The 13,055-nt window shown below is 44.5% G+C and overlaps 1 protein-coding gene across 1 annotated transcript in view; it reads left to right on the forward strand.

Moving 5' to 3' along the window:
• The first annotated feature begins 11,507 nt into the window (after positions 1-11,507).
• aff3 (AF4/FMR2 family, member 3) overlaps positions 11,508-13,055 on the forward strand; it is a 41,973-nt gene continuing 40,425 nt past the window's right edge. Inside the window, exons 1-2 of the mRNA XM_045206471.1 lie at positions 11,508-11,513; positions 11,692-11,736. Of these exons, the coding sequence (XP_045062406.1) occupies positions 11,508-11,513; positions 11,692-11,736 (51 nt within the window). The remainder of the gene's footprint in view (positions 11,514-11,691; positions 11,737-13,055) is intronic.

Raw genomic sequence — 13,055 nt, forward strand, 5'->3', positions numbered from 1 at the left:
GTGTGTGTGTGTGTGTGTGTGTGTGTGTGTGTGTGTGTGTGTGATTGTGTGTGTGTGTGTGTGTGTGTGTGTGTGTGTGTGTGTGTGTGTGTGTGTGTGTGTGTGTGTGTGTGTGTGTGTGTGTGTGTGTGTGTGTGTGTGTGTGTGTGTGTGTGTGTGTGTGTGTGTGTGTGTGTGTGTGTGTGTGTGTGTGTGATTGTGTGGGCGGAGACAGGTGTGCTGAAGTCAGAGCAGATCTCCACCAGCTGCAACCTGTTCCATAATCAAGACCTCTACAAATACAGTCCCCGCTGTTCCATAAGGTGTATTTTTATCTGGGTTTTTTATCTAATTTTACTGCTGGCATGAGTTACTTGATGTGGAATAGAGTTCCATGGCGTCGTGTGGGCAAGCGGTTTGCTGATGTCAATGTTGTGAACAGATCGCCCCAAGGTGGAGGTGGGGTTATGGTATGGGCAGGCATAAACTATGGACAATGAACACAATTGCATTTTATTTATGGCAATTTGAATGCACATAGATACCGTGACGAGATCCTGAGGCCCATTGTCGTGCCATTCATCCGCCGCCATCACCTCATGTTTCAGCATGATATGTCAAAAAATAAATAATAAGGAACAAGGATCCGAAGTGTCTGTCCTATATCTAGGAGTAATAAGAGAGCTCAGGATATATATATATAAATATACTTTTTTTTAACACATATTTAACCCCTTTTTTTGGTTAGGAACAAAACTACCTCCATACTCCCATTCATTTTTTAAAACTGGTACCGGTTACCTTCAGACGAGTCCCGTGACACTTGTGGGGGTCAAAAAGCAAAAGAGAGAACGCCATCGTGTTCGTGAGAACTATACATTACTTTGTAGCCCAAACGGTTCGGGCGCTACAGACGTCTTTGTGAGAAGACCGATTTTCGGGATGTCTCATGGTCTGACAAACAGTGCTGTAGCTCGGCCACCTTGAACCGCAGATGTGGAAGGCCGACATAGGCGGATGCGGTGGATTGAGACGCAGATATCTCTAGCTTAAATTGGCATATTTTGATGGGGATTTTTTAATTATGTTACTTAGATTGACTCATAAATAAAATAAAATTGAAAATCCCAATTAAACATTTTTGTGCAATACACCTCTAATCAGGGATGTTTATAATCCCTCTTGACTCCTCCCTTCTTTAATCCCTCCTGACTCCTCCCTTCTTTAATCCCTCCTGACTCCTCCCTTCTTTAGTCCCTCCTGACTCCTCTCTTCTTTAATCCCTCCTGACTCCTCCCTTCTTTAATCCCTCCTGACTCCTCTCTTCTTTAATCCCTCTTGACTCCTCCCTTCTTTAATCCCTCCTGACTCCTCTCTTCTTTAATCCCTCTTGACTCCTCCCTTCTTTAATCCCTCCTGACTCCTCTCTTCTTTAATCCCTCCTGACTCCTCTCTTCTTTAATCCCTCCTGACTCCTCTCTTCTTTAATCCCTCCTGACTCCTCTCTTCTTTAATCCCTCCTGACTCCTCTCTTCTTTAATCCCTCCTGACTCCTCTCTTCTTTAATCCCTCCTGACTCCTCTCTTCTTTAATCCCTCCTGACTCCTCTCTTCTTTAATCCCTCCTGACTCCTCCCTTCTTTAATCCCTCCTGACTCCTCTCTTCTTTAATCCCTCCTGACTCCTCTCTTCTTTAATCCCTCCTGACTCCTCTCTTCTTTAATCCCTCCTGACTCCTCTCTTCTTTAATCCCTCCTGACTCCTCTCTTCTTTAATCCCTCCTGACTCCTCTCTTCTTTAATCCCTCCTGACTCCTCCCTTCTTTAATCCCTCCTGACTCCTCTCTTCTTTAATCCCTCCTGACTCCTCTCTTCTTTAATCCCTCCTGACTCCTCTCTTCTTTAATCCCTCCTGACTCCTCTCTTCTTTAATCCCTCCTGACTCCTCTCTTCTTTAATCCCTCCTGACTCCTCTCTTCTTTAGATCTTTGGTTTTATCAAGGCAGGGGGGGCATTTTGTCTTCCTTCACCTTTTCCAGTAGCCTCTGATTCCAGTGTGGCTGGCCACTGTTTCTGTGCACTTGAAAAAGGGACACACTATTTTCACTCTTCAGCCTCTACATGAATGATTCGGCTTAGGCTACTCATTACCAAACCAAAACTTCTGCATTATCATTCTAAATAAAATTTGAATGACCTACCTGTGCCTCTGTTTCCTGTAGATTCTTCTTCTGGGCCATCTCCGCTTTCATGTGTTGCATTTGTTTGGCCCATCCATTTTTTCTTAAACTCCAAACAATCTCCATCATCTGCATCTGGTCCGATAACCGGACCTTGGCCTTGGTCCAGTCTTCCTGGTCCTTTCCCCAGGCTTTCTTGGTCTGGACATTTTTGACCACCAGACTCTGAATGAGGTGGTCTCTGCCCTCTTTCTGCCTCAGTTTTTTTGGAGATAAGCTGAAGTGGAGATCTTTCATCTACTAGATCAGCATTCTCCTTCTTCCAGAGCTTCTCCAGTTTAGCCTACTGGTCTGAGAACATGGTCTTGGCCTTGGTCCAGTCTTCATGTTGTTTTTCTTCTCCCCAGGCTTCCTCGGTCGGCACCAGTTTTGTCAACCAGTCTCTGAATGAAGGGCAGCTTTTTCTGTCTCTGTCCTCTCATTCATTCTATTCATCTCCTCTAGAACTTTCTCTAGGGCCGCAGACTTATTCTGCTCCTCCTTCACACTCCTCTCCAACTCCTGCATTTTTCCTCACCACCGTTCTCGGTCCTCACCACTGCCTTAGTCAGGGGGGCATCTGTAACATAACTTTAGAAAAACAAAGTATATATATACAGTACCAGTCAAAAATTTGGACACGCCTACTCATTCAAGGGTTTTTCTTTATTTTTACTATTTTCTACATTGTAGAAAAATAGTGAAGACATCATAACTATGAAATAACACATATGGAATCATGTAGTAACCAAAAAAAGTGTTAAACAAATCAAAATATATTTTATATTTGAGATTCTTCAAATAGCCACCCTTCGCCTTGATGACAGCTTTCAACACTCTTGGCATTCTCTCAACCAGCTTCACCTGGAATGCTTTTCCAACAGTCTTGAAAGTTCCCACATATGCTGAGCACTTGTTGGCTGCTTTTCCTGCTTCGGCATTCGTCGTCACCGGCCTTCTAGCCACTGCCGCTCGTCATCTCATCATTCCATTTGTTTTGTCTTGTTTTTTACACACACCTGGTTCATATTCCCTCATCAGTCCCTGTATAAGTATTCCCTCTGCCCCCCATGTCTTTGTGTGTGATTGTTTCCATGTGGAGGTGTCGATAGCTCGGTGGAGCATTATGTACTTTATCGCCGGGATATTCACCCGTGTGTTTTGTTTTCCCCAGTGCGCCATTAAGCTTGTTTTACGCATTGCTGCGACCCGCTGTATTGGCCGAATAAACCATTATTCTGTGATTTACACCTCCTGTGCCTGACTCCGTCCAAATCACCCGCTACAAGCAGAGGTAACTCTGGATCTTCCATTCCGGTGGCGGTCCTCATGAGAGCCAGTTTCATCATAGCGCGTGATGGTTTTTGCGACTGCACTTGTAGAAACTTTCGAAGTTCTTGAAATGTACCGTATTGACTGACCTTCATGTCTTAAAGTAGTGATGGACTGTCGTTTCTCTTTGCTTATTTGAGCTGTTCTTGCCATAATATGGAATTGGTATTTTACCAAATAGGGCTATCTTCTGTACACCACCCCTACCTTGTCACAATACAACTGATGTATATATGTATATATATATATATATATATATATATATATTATTATTTTAATTTTTTTATTCTATCAGAAAAAGGACATGTGCATTTTCCAACCTGTTAGGTGCGTAATCCTAACATGGTGGAAATTTGGAGGCCAAATTAGCAATAGCTCTATGAGTAAGCAAAATTGAGGTAGCATAATGGTGAACACTTGAACATGATTTTAACTTCTCTATCAAACGTTTTGAAATTTGGTCAATTTTCTCTATAATTTTGCCTAACAGGGTGGACCTTTATGAGTGGGACATACAGACTAACAACATGAAACATGGAAACATAGATCAAACTGAGTGTTTATATTTATGTAGCTTTGCACCATTGTTTTCCCACCAAAGAAATGATGGCACTTCCTGAAATAGTTTTTTTTTTTGTCATTTAGCAGACGCTCTTATCCAGAGCGACTTACAGTTAGTGAGTGCATACATTATTTTTTTAAATTATTTTTTCATACTGGCCCCCCGTGGGAATCGAACCCACAACCCTGGCGTTGCAAACGCCATGCTCTACCAACTGAGCTACATCCCTGCCGGCCATTCCCTCCCATACCCTGGACGACGCTGGGCCAATTGTGCGCCGCCCCATTGGTCTCCCGGTCGCGGCCGGCTACGACAGAGCCTGGATGTGAATGTGGTGTCATTTTAGAAAGGGGTTGTTTTCTTAAATGGAGAATTACAACAAACTAACAGGGTAGAAAGTGATGTCAGGGACACACAGAAAATCTTAAATAAAATAATGAATACATTAATAATGAAAAGTTATTGATGAGAGAGAATTTAACTAGGACTATAAAATAATGAAGAAAGATTTTAAATATGTTAACACCTGGGGACATGGTAAAAACGTCTACATCCACTGAAGAAAAGTGTTCAAAATGCATAAAATCCCCTTTCAATATCCATATCCTTGTGTTTTTAAGGTAAATGATACCTGACCTTATATTTAAAGCCTTTTGGAATCCACATTTTACACTAAATAAGACGACAGGCAGGTCAGTAGCCCAATTTTGTTATTCGCTGTTGTTAATCCATCTCCATTTAAACCCGATCCTCCTTCCTCCTCTGTCCATCTCTACCTCTCTCTCTCCATCCCTCCATCTCTCTCTCTCTCTCTCTCTCTCTCTCTCTCTCTCTCTCTCTCTCTCTCTCTCTCTCTCTCTCTCTCTCTCTCTCTCTCTCTCTCTCTCCGCCAGCTGCCAGCGGGATCTGGGGCAGGAACGAACTTGTGTCATATTTCATTAGAACAATACAAACTCTACACAACACAGACCCGCGGTGCAGCGTCCCAGTGTTGCAGAAACAGACCCCCAGCAGAGTGCATTAGCGGTAATGATTACACATGCATTTACTGGCAGGATGCAGAGAGCGCCAAACAACAATCATTTAACAGAAAGTCAAACCTTCCACTTCTTTGGAGATTGTACATTGAGTGCCTGGTGAGATTGTGCACTGCGCTGTGCTCCCATTCAAAAACGCATAGGGAGGAGTGTGCGCGACATTGTTTCCGTTTGTGCGTGTGGGTCATTGGTGTGGGTGTGTGGGGCAGCCTGGTCAGAAGGCTAGTCAGTGTCTGATATTGCAGCGCTCCCCGCCGATGTTTGAACTTGGTGCCTGAACATATTATCGATGTGTCATGTCATGTTTTTAAGCGCGGAGCTCTGTCATGCGAATCCCCCGGTATGCCCACGCACATCGCACGCACGCTCGTTCGCTTCCAAGACGACACGAATCGGTGACTCTCTCCAGTTGAGCTGGTGACGCTGCTCGCTCTCTGGCGGTAGAACGGGGATGTTTGGCATTTGTACCAATTTGTGCTCGCACGGTGCTTCTTCTGTGAGATGGACCGATGGAGAGGACCAGTGATCAAACATGCCTACAGTCCTCCGCGGCAAGGGAAAAGTTTAAATTGTCTGTTCACTGATTCGATGCGCATCTCAGGTAAGAAGAGATATACATTAGGCTATCTATTTCTTTGTTGAACTTGAAGCGTAACTTACTATTTTGTAGTCTAATATAATTTATTGAAACTTTTATCATTTTTTTGGTAGGTTATTGCATTTCATTTCTCATTTGCAAATTACTGTACATTGAAACCAAAATTAAAGATGGAATAGGCCTAATGCAACAAAGCTAGTGTACGATGTATTGCAAATACAAAACAACAATTAAAATGGTTTTAAATGTTATATTGATTTATACAGTAGACTGCATTGTCACGATGAGATGTAAAATCAGTTTAGGACTCTTGTGGTTAGTGACGGTTAAACCAATTTCCGTCGTTGACAGGCCAAGCGTCACCTTATGTTTTCGGTTTAGATTCATGCATGCACTGTTCTAAATATAGATAGAAACGTTAGAGAACTATAAAGACTTTCAAATCAAGCTGCACTGCAAGTTGATGCTGGTGAATCTGATGTCACCTCGGTATATGGGTGCTGTAGGTAACAGGTGGTAGGAGAATAGTTGGCCTGCATGCTGTTTGTTTGTAGGTGTTGTGATGGGTTGTGGTTGGTTAGGGCCACTGGAGACCACCGTGTGTCAGGAGGGTTGCACCACTATTACTGTAGCCTGCTGATGCTACTGTTAAAAGATGTCAGAAATGCATTATGCATATTATGCACACTCTTATGATCTATTATGGCTACAGCATTGTGTTCGATGACAGGGGTGCACGTACACATATGCATGCACGCACGCACGCACGCACGCACACACACACGCACACATGCACACACACACCTTCAAGCCAGTGCTGCCCTGATAATGCAGTCAGACAGTGGAGTGGAGTTACTTATGCACAAGCAAGCGCGCACACACACACAAACACACAGGTACACAGAGAGAGAGAGAGAGAGAGAGAGAGAGAGAGAGAGAGAGAGACTGGGTTAATAGGAACATAGATAATGAGTACACAGAACACAGTGCCCACAGAATATGAGAGGCAGTAAAAGGGACTAGAGAGTTAGAGAGAAGGACAGAGGGAGGCAGTAAAGGGGGCTATCTACCTCTTTCTCTCTCTCTCTCTCTCTCTCTCTCTCTCTCTCTCTCTCTCTCTCTCTCTCTCTCTCTCTCTCTCTCTCTCTCTCTCTCTACCTCTCTCTCTCTCTCTCTCTCTCTCTCTACCTCTCTCTCTCTCTCTCTCTCTCTCTGTCTCTCTCTCTCTCTACCTCTCTCTCTCTCTCTCTCTCTACCTCTCTCTCTCCTTCTCCCCACCCCCCCCTCTCTCTCTCTCTCTCTCTCTCTCTCTCTCTCTCTCTCTCTCTCTCTCTCTCTCTCTCTCTCTCTCTCTCTCTCTCTCTCTACCTCTCTCTCTCTCTCTCTCTCTCTACCTCTCTCTCTCTCTCTCTACCTCTCTCTCTCCTTCTCCCCCACCCCCCTCTCTCTCTCTCTCTCTCTCTACCTCTCTCTCTCATTCTCCCCACACCTCTCTCTCTCTCTCTCTCTCTCTCTCTCTCTCTCTCTCTCTCTCTCTCTCTCTCTCTCTCTCTCTCTCTCTCTCTCTCTCTCTCTCTCTCACTCTCTCTCTCTCTCTCTCTCTCTCTCTCTCTCTCTCTCTCTCTCTCTCTCTCTCTCTCTCTCTCTCTCTCTCTCTCTCTCTCTCTCTCTCTACCTCTCTCTCTCTCTCTCTCTCTCTCTCTCTCTACCTCTCTCTCTCTCTCTCTCTCTCTCTCTCTCTCTCTCTCTCTCTCTCTCTCTCTCTCTCTCTCTCTCTCTCTCTCTCTCTCTCTCTCTCTCTCTCTCTCTCTCTCTCTCTCTCTCTCTCTCTCTCTCTCTCTCTCTCTCTCTCTCTCTCTCTCTCTCTCTCTCTCTCTCTCTCTCTCTCTCTCTCTCTCTCTCTCTCTCTCTCTCTCTCTCTCTCTCTCTCTCTCTCTCTCTCTCTCTCTCTCTCTCTCTCTCTCTACCTCTCTCTCTCTCTCTCTCTCTCTACCTCTCTCTCTCTCTCTCTCTCTCTCTCTCTCTCTCTCTCTCTCTCTCTCTCTCTCTCTCTCTCTCTCTCTCTCTCTCTCTCTCTCTCTCTCTCTCTCTCTCTCTCTCTCTCTCTCTCTCTCTCTCTCTCTCTCTCTCTCTCTCTCTCTCTCTCTCTCTCTCTCTCTCTCTCTCTCTCTCTCTCTCTCTCTCTCTCTCTCTCTCTCTCTCTCTCTCTCTCTCTCTCTCTCTCTCTCTCTCAATTCAATTCAAGTAAATTTGCTTTACTGGCATGACGTAACAATGTACATATTGCCAAAGCTTACTTTGGAGATTTACAATTTTAACATAAGTAATAATAATAATCAATATTGTAAACGGGACAACAGTAACAACAATAACCAAGGGTCAAAATAACAATAAGCATAGAGGACATGTGCAGGTTGGTTGGTCTGTCAGACACTGTCCCTCATCTTATGGCAGGCAGCAATGTAGTGCGCTGCCAACCCACAGCTCTCTGCGTCCTCCCCCAACAGGACAGGGAGCCTAACCTCATCAGAGAGGTCTTTGAATCCTTGATTAAGGGTTTCAAATTTGGGGAATGACACTTTCTAATTGTTTTATAATTTTTACATTTTGTCAGGAAATGCAGCTCTGTCTCGGGTTCTGCTGTGGTGCAGTGGTTGCACAGCCTTTCCTCTACAGGGAGCCAGGTTTTCCTGCGTCTACCCTTCTCAATGGCAAGGCTATGCTCACTGAGCCTGTACTTTGTCAAGGTTTTTTTAAGGTTTTGATTAGTAACCATGGTCAAATAGTTTGCCACGGTGTACTGTCGATTTAGGGCCAGATAGCACTGCATTTTACTTTGTGCTTGTGTTTCCCAATAAGTAATTTAGTTTTGTTTTGACTGTGTTGTAATTTGGTTCATTCTGATTGATTGGATGTTCTGGTGCTGAGGCTTCAGTGTGTTAGTAGAACAGGTTTGTGAACTCAGCCCCAGGACCAGCTGGATGAGGGGACTATTTTCTTTGCTCAGCTCTTCGTATTGCAGGGCTTGGTAATGATATGAGAGGGGGTCACTGTATTTTAGATGTTTCCAAAACTTAATTGCTCCTTTTTGAGTTTTTATTATTAGGGGATATTTGCCTAATTCTGCCCTGTATGCATTGTTTGTAGTTTTCCTCTGGACATGTAGGAGAATCCTACAGAGCTCTGCATGTAGGGTTTCAATTGGGTGTTTGTCCCATTGAGTGAAATCTTGTTTTGCAAGTGGATCCCACACCTCGCTGCCATCAAGTGCAATTGGTTCAATGACACATTCAATTAGTTTTAGCCAAATTTTAATAGGTATTTCAATTTGAATTAGATTTTTAATGGCGTAGAATGCCCTGCGTGCTTTCTCTCTCAGTTCATTCACTGCATCATTAAGGTGTCCAGTTGAGCTTAGTTTTAAACCTAAGTAATTGTAGTGTGTGCAGTACTCTATATATTTTTTTACCAATTGAGAACTTTAGTCTAATTCCCTGAGATCTGGATCTTTATTTTAGTATTTTTTTAGGGCCCAGGTCTGGCAGAACTGCTCTAGCAGGTCCAGGCTCTGCTGTAGGCCATGTGCTGCAGCAGGCACAGGTCATCTGCGAAAAGCAGGCATTTAACCTCTGAATTGTGGAGACTAACACCAGGGGCTGAGGATTTTTCTAGAATAGTGGTCAATTCGTTGATGTAAATATTGAAGAGTGCAGGGCTCAGATTGCAACCCTGGTGAAGGCCCTGCCCCTGGTTAAAGAATTCTGTTATTTTCTTGCCAAATTTGATGCTGCACGTATTGCCTGTATACATTTATTTAATTATGTCATATGTTTTACCCCCTACACCACTTTCAAAAACTTTGTAGAACAGTCCTGTATGCAAAATTGTAGAACAGTCCTGTATGCCAAATAGAATCAAATGCTTTTTGGAATTCAATAAAGCAAGCGTACATTTTGGTATTATTTTGGTGGACATGTTTATCTATCAGGGTGTGTAGGGTGTCTCTCTCTCGCGCTCTCTCTCTCTCGCGCTCTCTCTGTGTCTCTCTCTCTCTCCCTTTCTTTCTTTCTTTCTTTCTTTCTTTCTTTCTTTCTTTCTTTCTTTCTTTCTTTCTTTCTCTCTCTCTCTCTCTCTCTCTCTCTCTCTCTCTCTCTGTCTGTCTGTCTTTCTCTCTCTCTGTCTGTCTGTCTGTCTGTCTGTCTGTCTGTCTGTCTGTCTGTCTGTCTGTCTGTCTCTCTCTCTCTCTCGCTCTCTCTCTCTCTCTCTCTCTCTCTCTCTCTCTCTCTCTCTCTCTCTCTCTCACTCTCTCGTTTTTGCTTTCATTCTTTCTCTCTGTCTCTATACGCAGCATCTGGAACAGGAAATGGTGGTGGCAGGCATGTATAGCTCTGTCTCACAGGTGTGTGTGTCTGTGTGCTTGTGTGTCTGTGCGTGTGTTTGTTTTAGGGTGTGTGTGTGCGTGTGTGTGCATGTCTCTGTGTGTGTGTGTGTGTGTGTGTGTGTGTGTATCTCTGCAGATTAGCTTTACTTGGGCCAAACACAACAAACAGATGAACGAGAGTCATTTTTATGTAGGGTCACATGCTCTGGTCTGGTTTCGCAATCTATATCTGTCAAGGCATTCTCGTTGGTTACTGAAAGACCACCACTGTATAGACCAATGATGTATATAAACCCTAGATTGCTGATGCTGTGTATTGGCCAACAGTGAAAGGCTTTGAAGCCACCGGTCGGCCATATTGGCACTCCCCAGTAGAAGCAGTCCTCCATAGGATTGAATGGAATTCTACAGTATTTCAATTAAATCTTTCAAGGACAAAATTAACTTAAAATGTGTATGTTTAGCTTACATAATATAACTTAAAGGTATGCATTAAGGTATCTGTAATTCACTATATATACAAAGGTATGTGGACACCCCTTCAAATTAGAGGATTTGGCTATTTCAGCCACACCCGTTGCTGACAGGTGCATAAAATCGAGCACACAGCCATGCAATCTCCATAGACAAACATTGGCTGTAGAATGGCCTTACTGAAGAGCTATGTGACTTTCAACGAGGCACCGTCATAGGATGCCACCTTTCCAACAAGTCAGTTCATAAAATGTATGCCCTGCTAGAGCTGCCCCAGTCAATTGTAAGTGCTGTTATTGTGAAGTGGAAACGTCTAGGAGCAACAACGGCTCAGCCGCGAAGTGATAGGTCACACAGAACGGGACCGCTGAGTGCTGAAGCGCATAGCGTGTAAAAATCGTCTGTCCTCGGTTGCAACACAAGCACAATAACTGTTCATCGGGAGCTTCATGAAATAGGTTTCCAAGCAGCTGCACACAAGCCTAAGATCAGCATGAGCAATGCCAAGCGTCGACTGGAGTGGTGTAAAGCTTGCCGCCATTGGACTCTGGAGCAGTGGAAACCCGTTCTCTGGAGTGATGAAACACGCTTCACCATCTGGCAGTCCGACGGATGAATCTGGGTTTGGCGGATGCTGACTGCGAGCCAGGCCTAATTGCCCAAAATCAGTGCCCGACCTTACTAATGCTCTTGTGGCTGAATGGAAGCAAGTCCCTGCAGCAATGTTCTAACATCTAGTGGAAAGCCGTCCCAGAAGAGTGGAGGCTGTTATAGCCATGATTTTGGAATGAGATGTTCGACGAGCAGGTGTCCACATACCTTTAGTCATGTAGTGTAGAATACACGTGACAAAAACAAATGTAGGCATTAATAAATGCATTTCTATAGCTTCCAAAATATTTTTTACAATGGCTTCGGAGTGCCAAGATGGAGGCACAGTGGCTTCAACACAGTGCCCCCTTGCAGTCATCTAGTGTATATATAAATCATTGGTATAGACCTCCATAACGCCTTCATATTTTTACTTCTGCACATGTTATACTGTACCTTACTTAGTGGATGCTTCTATATCCATATGACTTTCTCAAAAAAATTCTCTGTCCTCACACAGGTCACAGGAAGTGATCGTAACGGCTGTGCCAAAGATATTCTAGTGGTAAGAGATGGTTTACTTTATACTCTCCCACCTGCCCTACAGGACCACCTTAACTACAGCACTGATCTACGCTGCTCTGCACTAGTTGAATCAGGTGGGTTAGTGCTGGGCTGGAACAAATGTGTGTGAATACGTTACACTCTCTCCTTCCTCTTACAGGTGGTTGCCCTGAGGCTGTTAGTAGCAGGCCTTTGGGGGAATCTCTGTTGCTTTTGTTTGCTGAAGCTGAACTGAGCATGTCTAACCTGTAGCCTGTCTGACTGTAGCCTGTCTGACTGTAACAGAGCATGTCTGACTGTAACAGAGCATGTCTGACTGTAACAGAGCATGTCTGACTGTAGCCTGTCTGGCTGTAACAACGCATTTCTGACTGTAGCCTGTCTGGTTGTAACAGAGCATTTCTGACTGTAGCCTGTCTGGCTGTAACAGAGCATGTCTGACTGTAGCTTGTCTGGCTGTAACAGAGCATGTCTGACTGTAGCCTGTCTGACTGTAACAGAGCATGTCTGACTGTAGCCTGTCTGGCTGTAACAGAGCATGTCTGACTGTAGCCTGTCTGGCTGTAACAGAGCATGTCTGACTGTAGCCTGTCTGACTGTAACAGAGCATGTCTGACTGTAGCCTGTCTGGCTGTAACAACGCATTTCTGACTGTAGCCTGTCTGGTTGTAACAGATCATTTCTGACTGTAGCCTGTCTGACTGTAACAGAGCATGTCTGACTGTAACAGAGCATGTTTGACTGTAGCCTGTCTGGCTGTAACAGAGCATGTCTGACTGTAGCCTGTCTGGCTGTAACAGAGCATTTCTGACTGTAGCCGGCTTGACTGTAGCCTGTCTGACTGTATGTCTGACTGTAGCTTGTCTGACTGTATGTCTGACAGACTGTAGCCTGTCTGACTGTAACAGAGCCTGTCTGACTGTAGCATGTCTGACTGTAACAGAGCCTGTCTGACTGTAGCTTGTCTGACTGTATGTCTGACAGACTGTAGCCTGTCTGACTGTAACAGAGCCTGTCTGACTGTAGCCTGTCTGACTGTATGTCTGACTGACTGAAGCCTGTCTGACTGTATGTCTGGCATGTCTGACTGTAGCCTGCCTACTAAAAGAAAGTCTCACTGTGCGGTTCCCATTCTACCTCTTCCTAGCCAGAAGACAAACACAGGAAAGAGAGAAAAGGAGAAGTAGGGAGTGGTAGAAGGAGATCAGAGAGAGCGGAAGGAGAGAAGGAGGGTGAGGAAGGAGAGAAGGAGGGTGAGGAAGGAGAGAAGGAGGGTGAGGAAGGAGAGAGAAAGAGAAAAGGAAGAGAGGAGGAGGAGAG

The sequence above is a fragment of the Coregonus clupeaformis genome, chromosome 23 (genome assembly GCF_020615455.1).
Source record: "Coregonus clupeaformis isolate EN_2021a chromosome 23, ASM2061545v1, whole genome shotgun sequence".
NCBI classification, from domain to species: domain Eukaryota; kingdom Metazoa; phylum Chordata; class Actinopteri; order Salmoniformes; family Salmonidae; genus Coregonus; species Coregonus clupeaformis.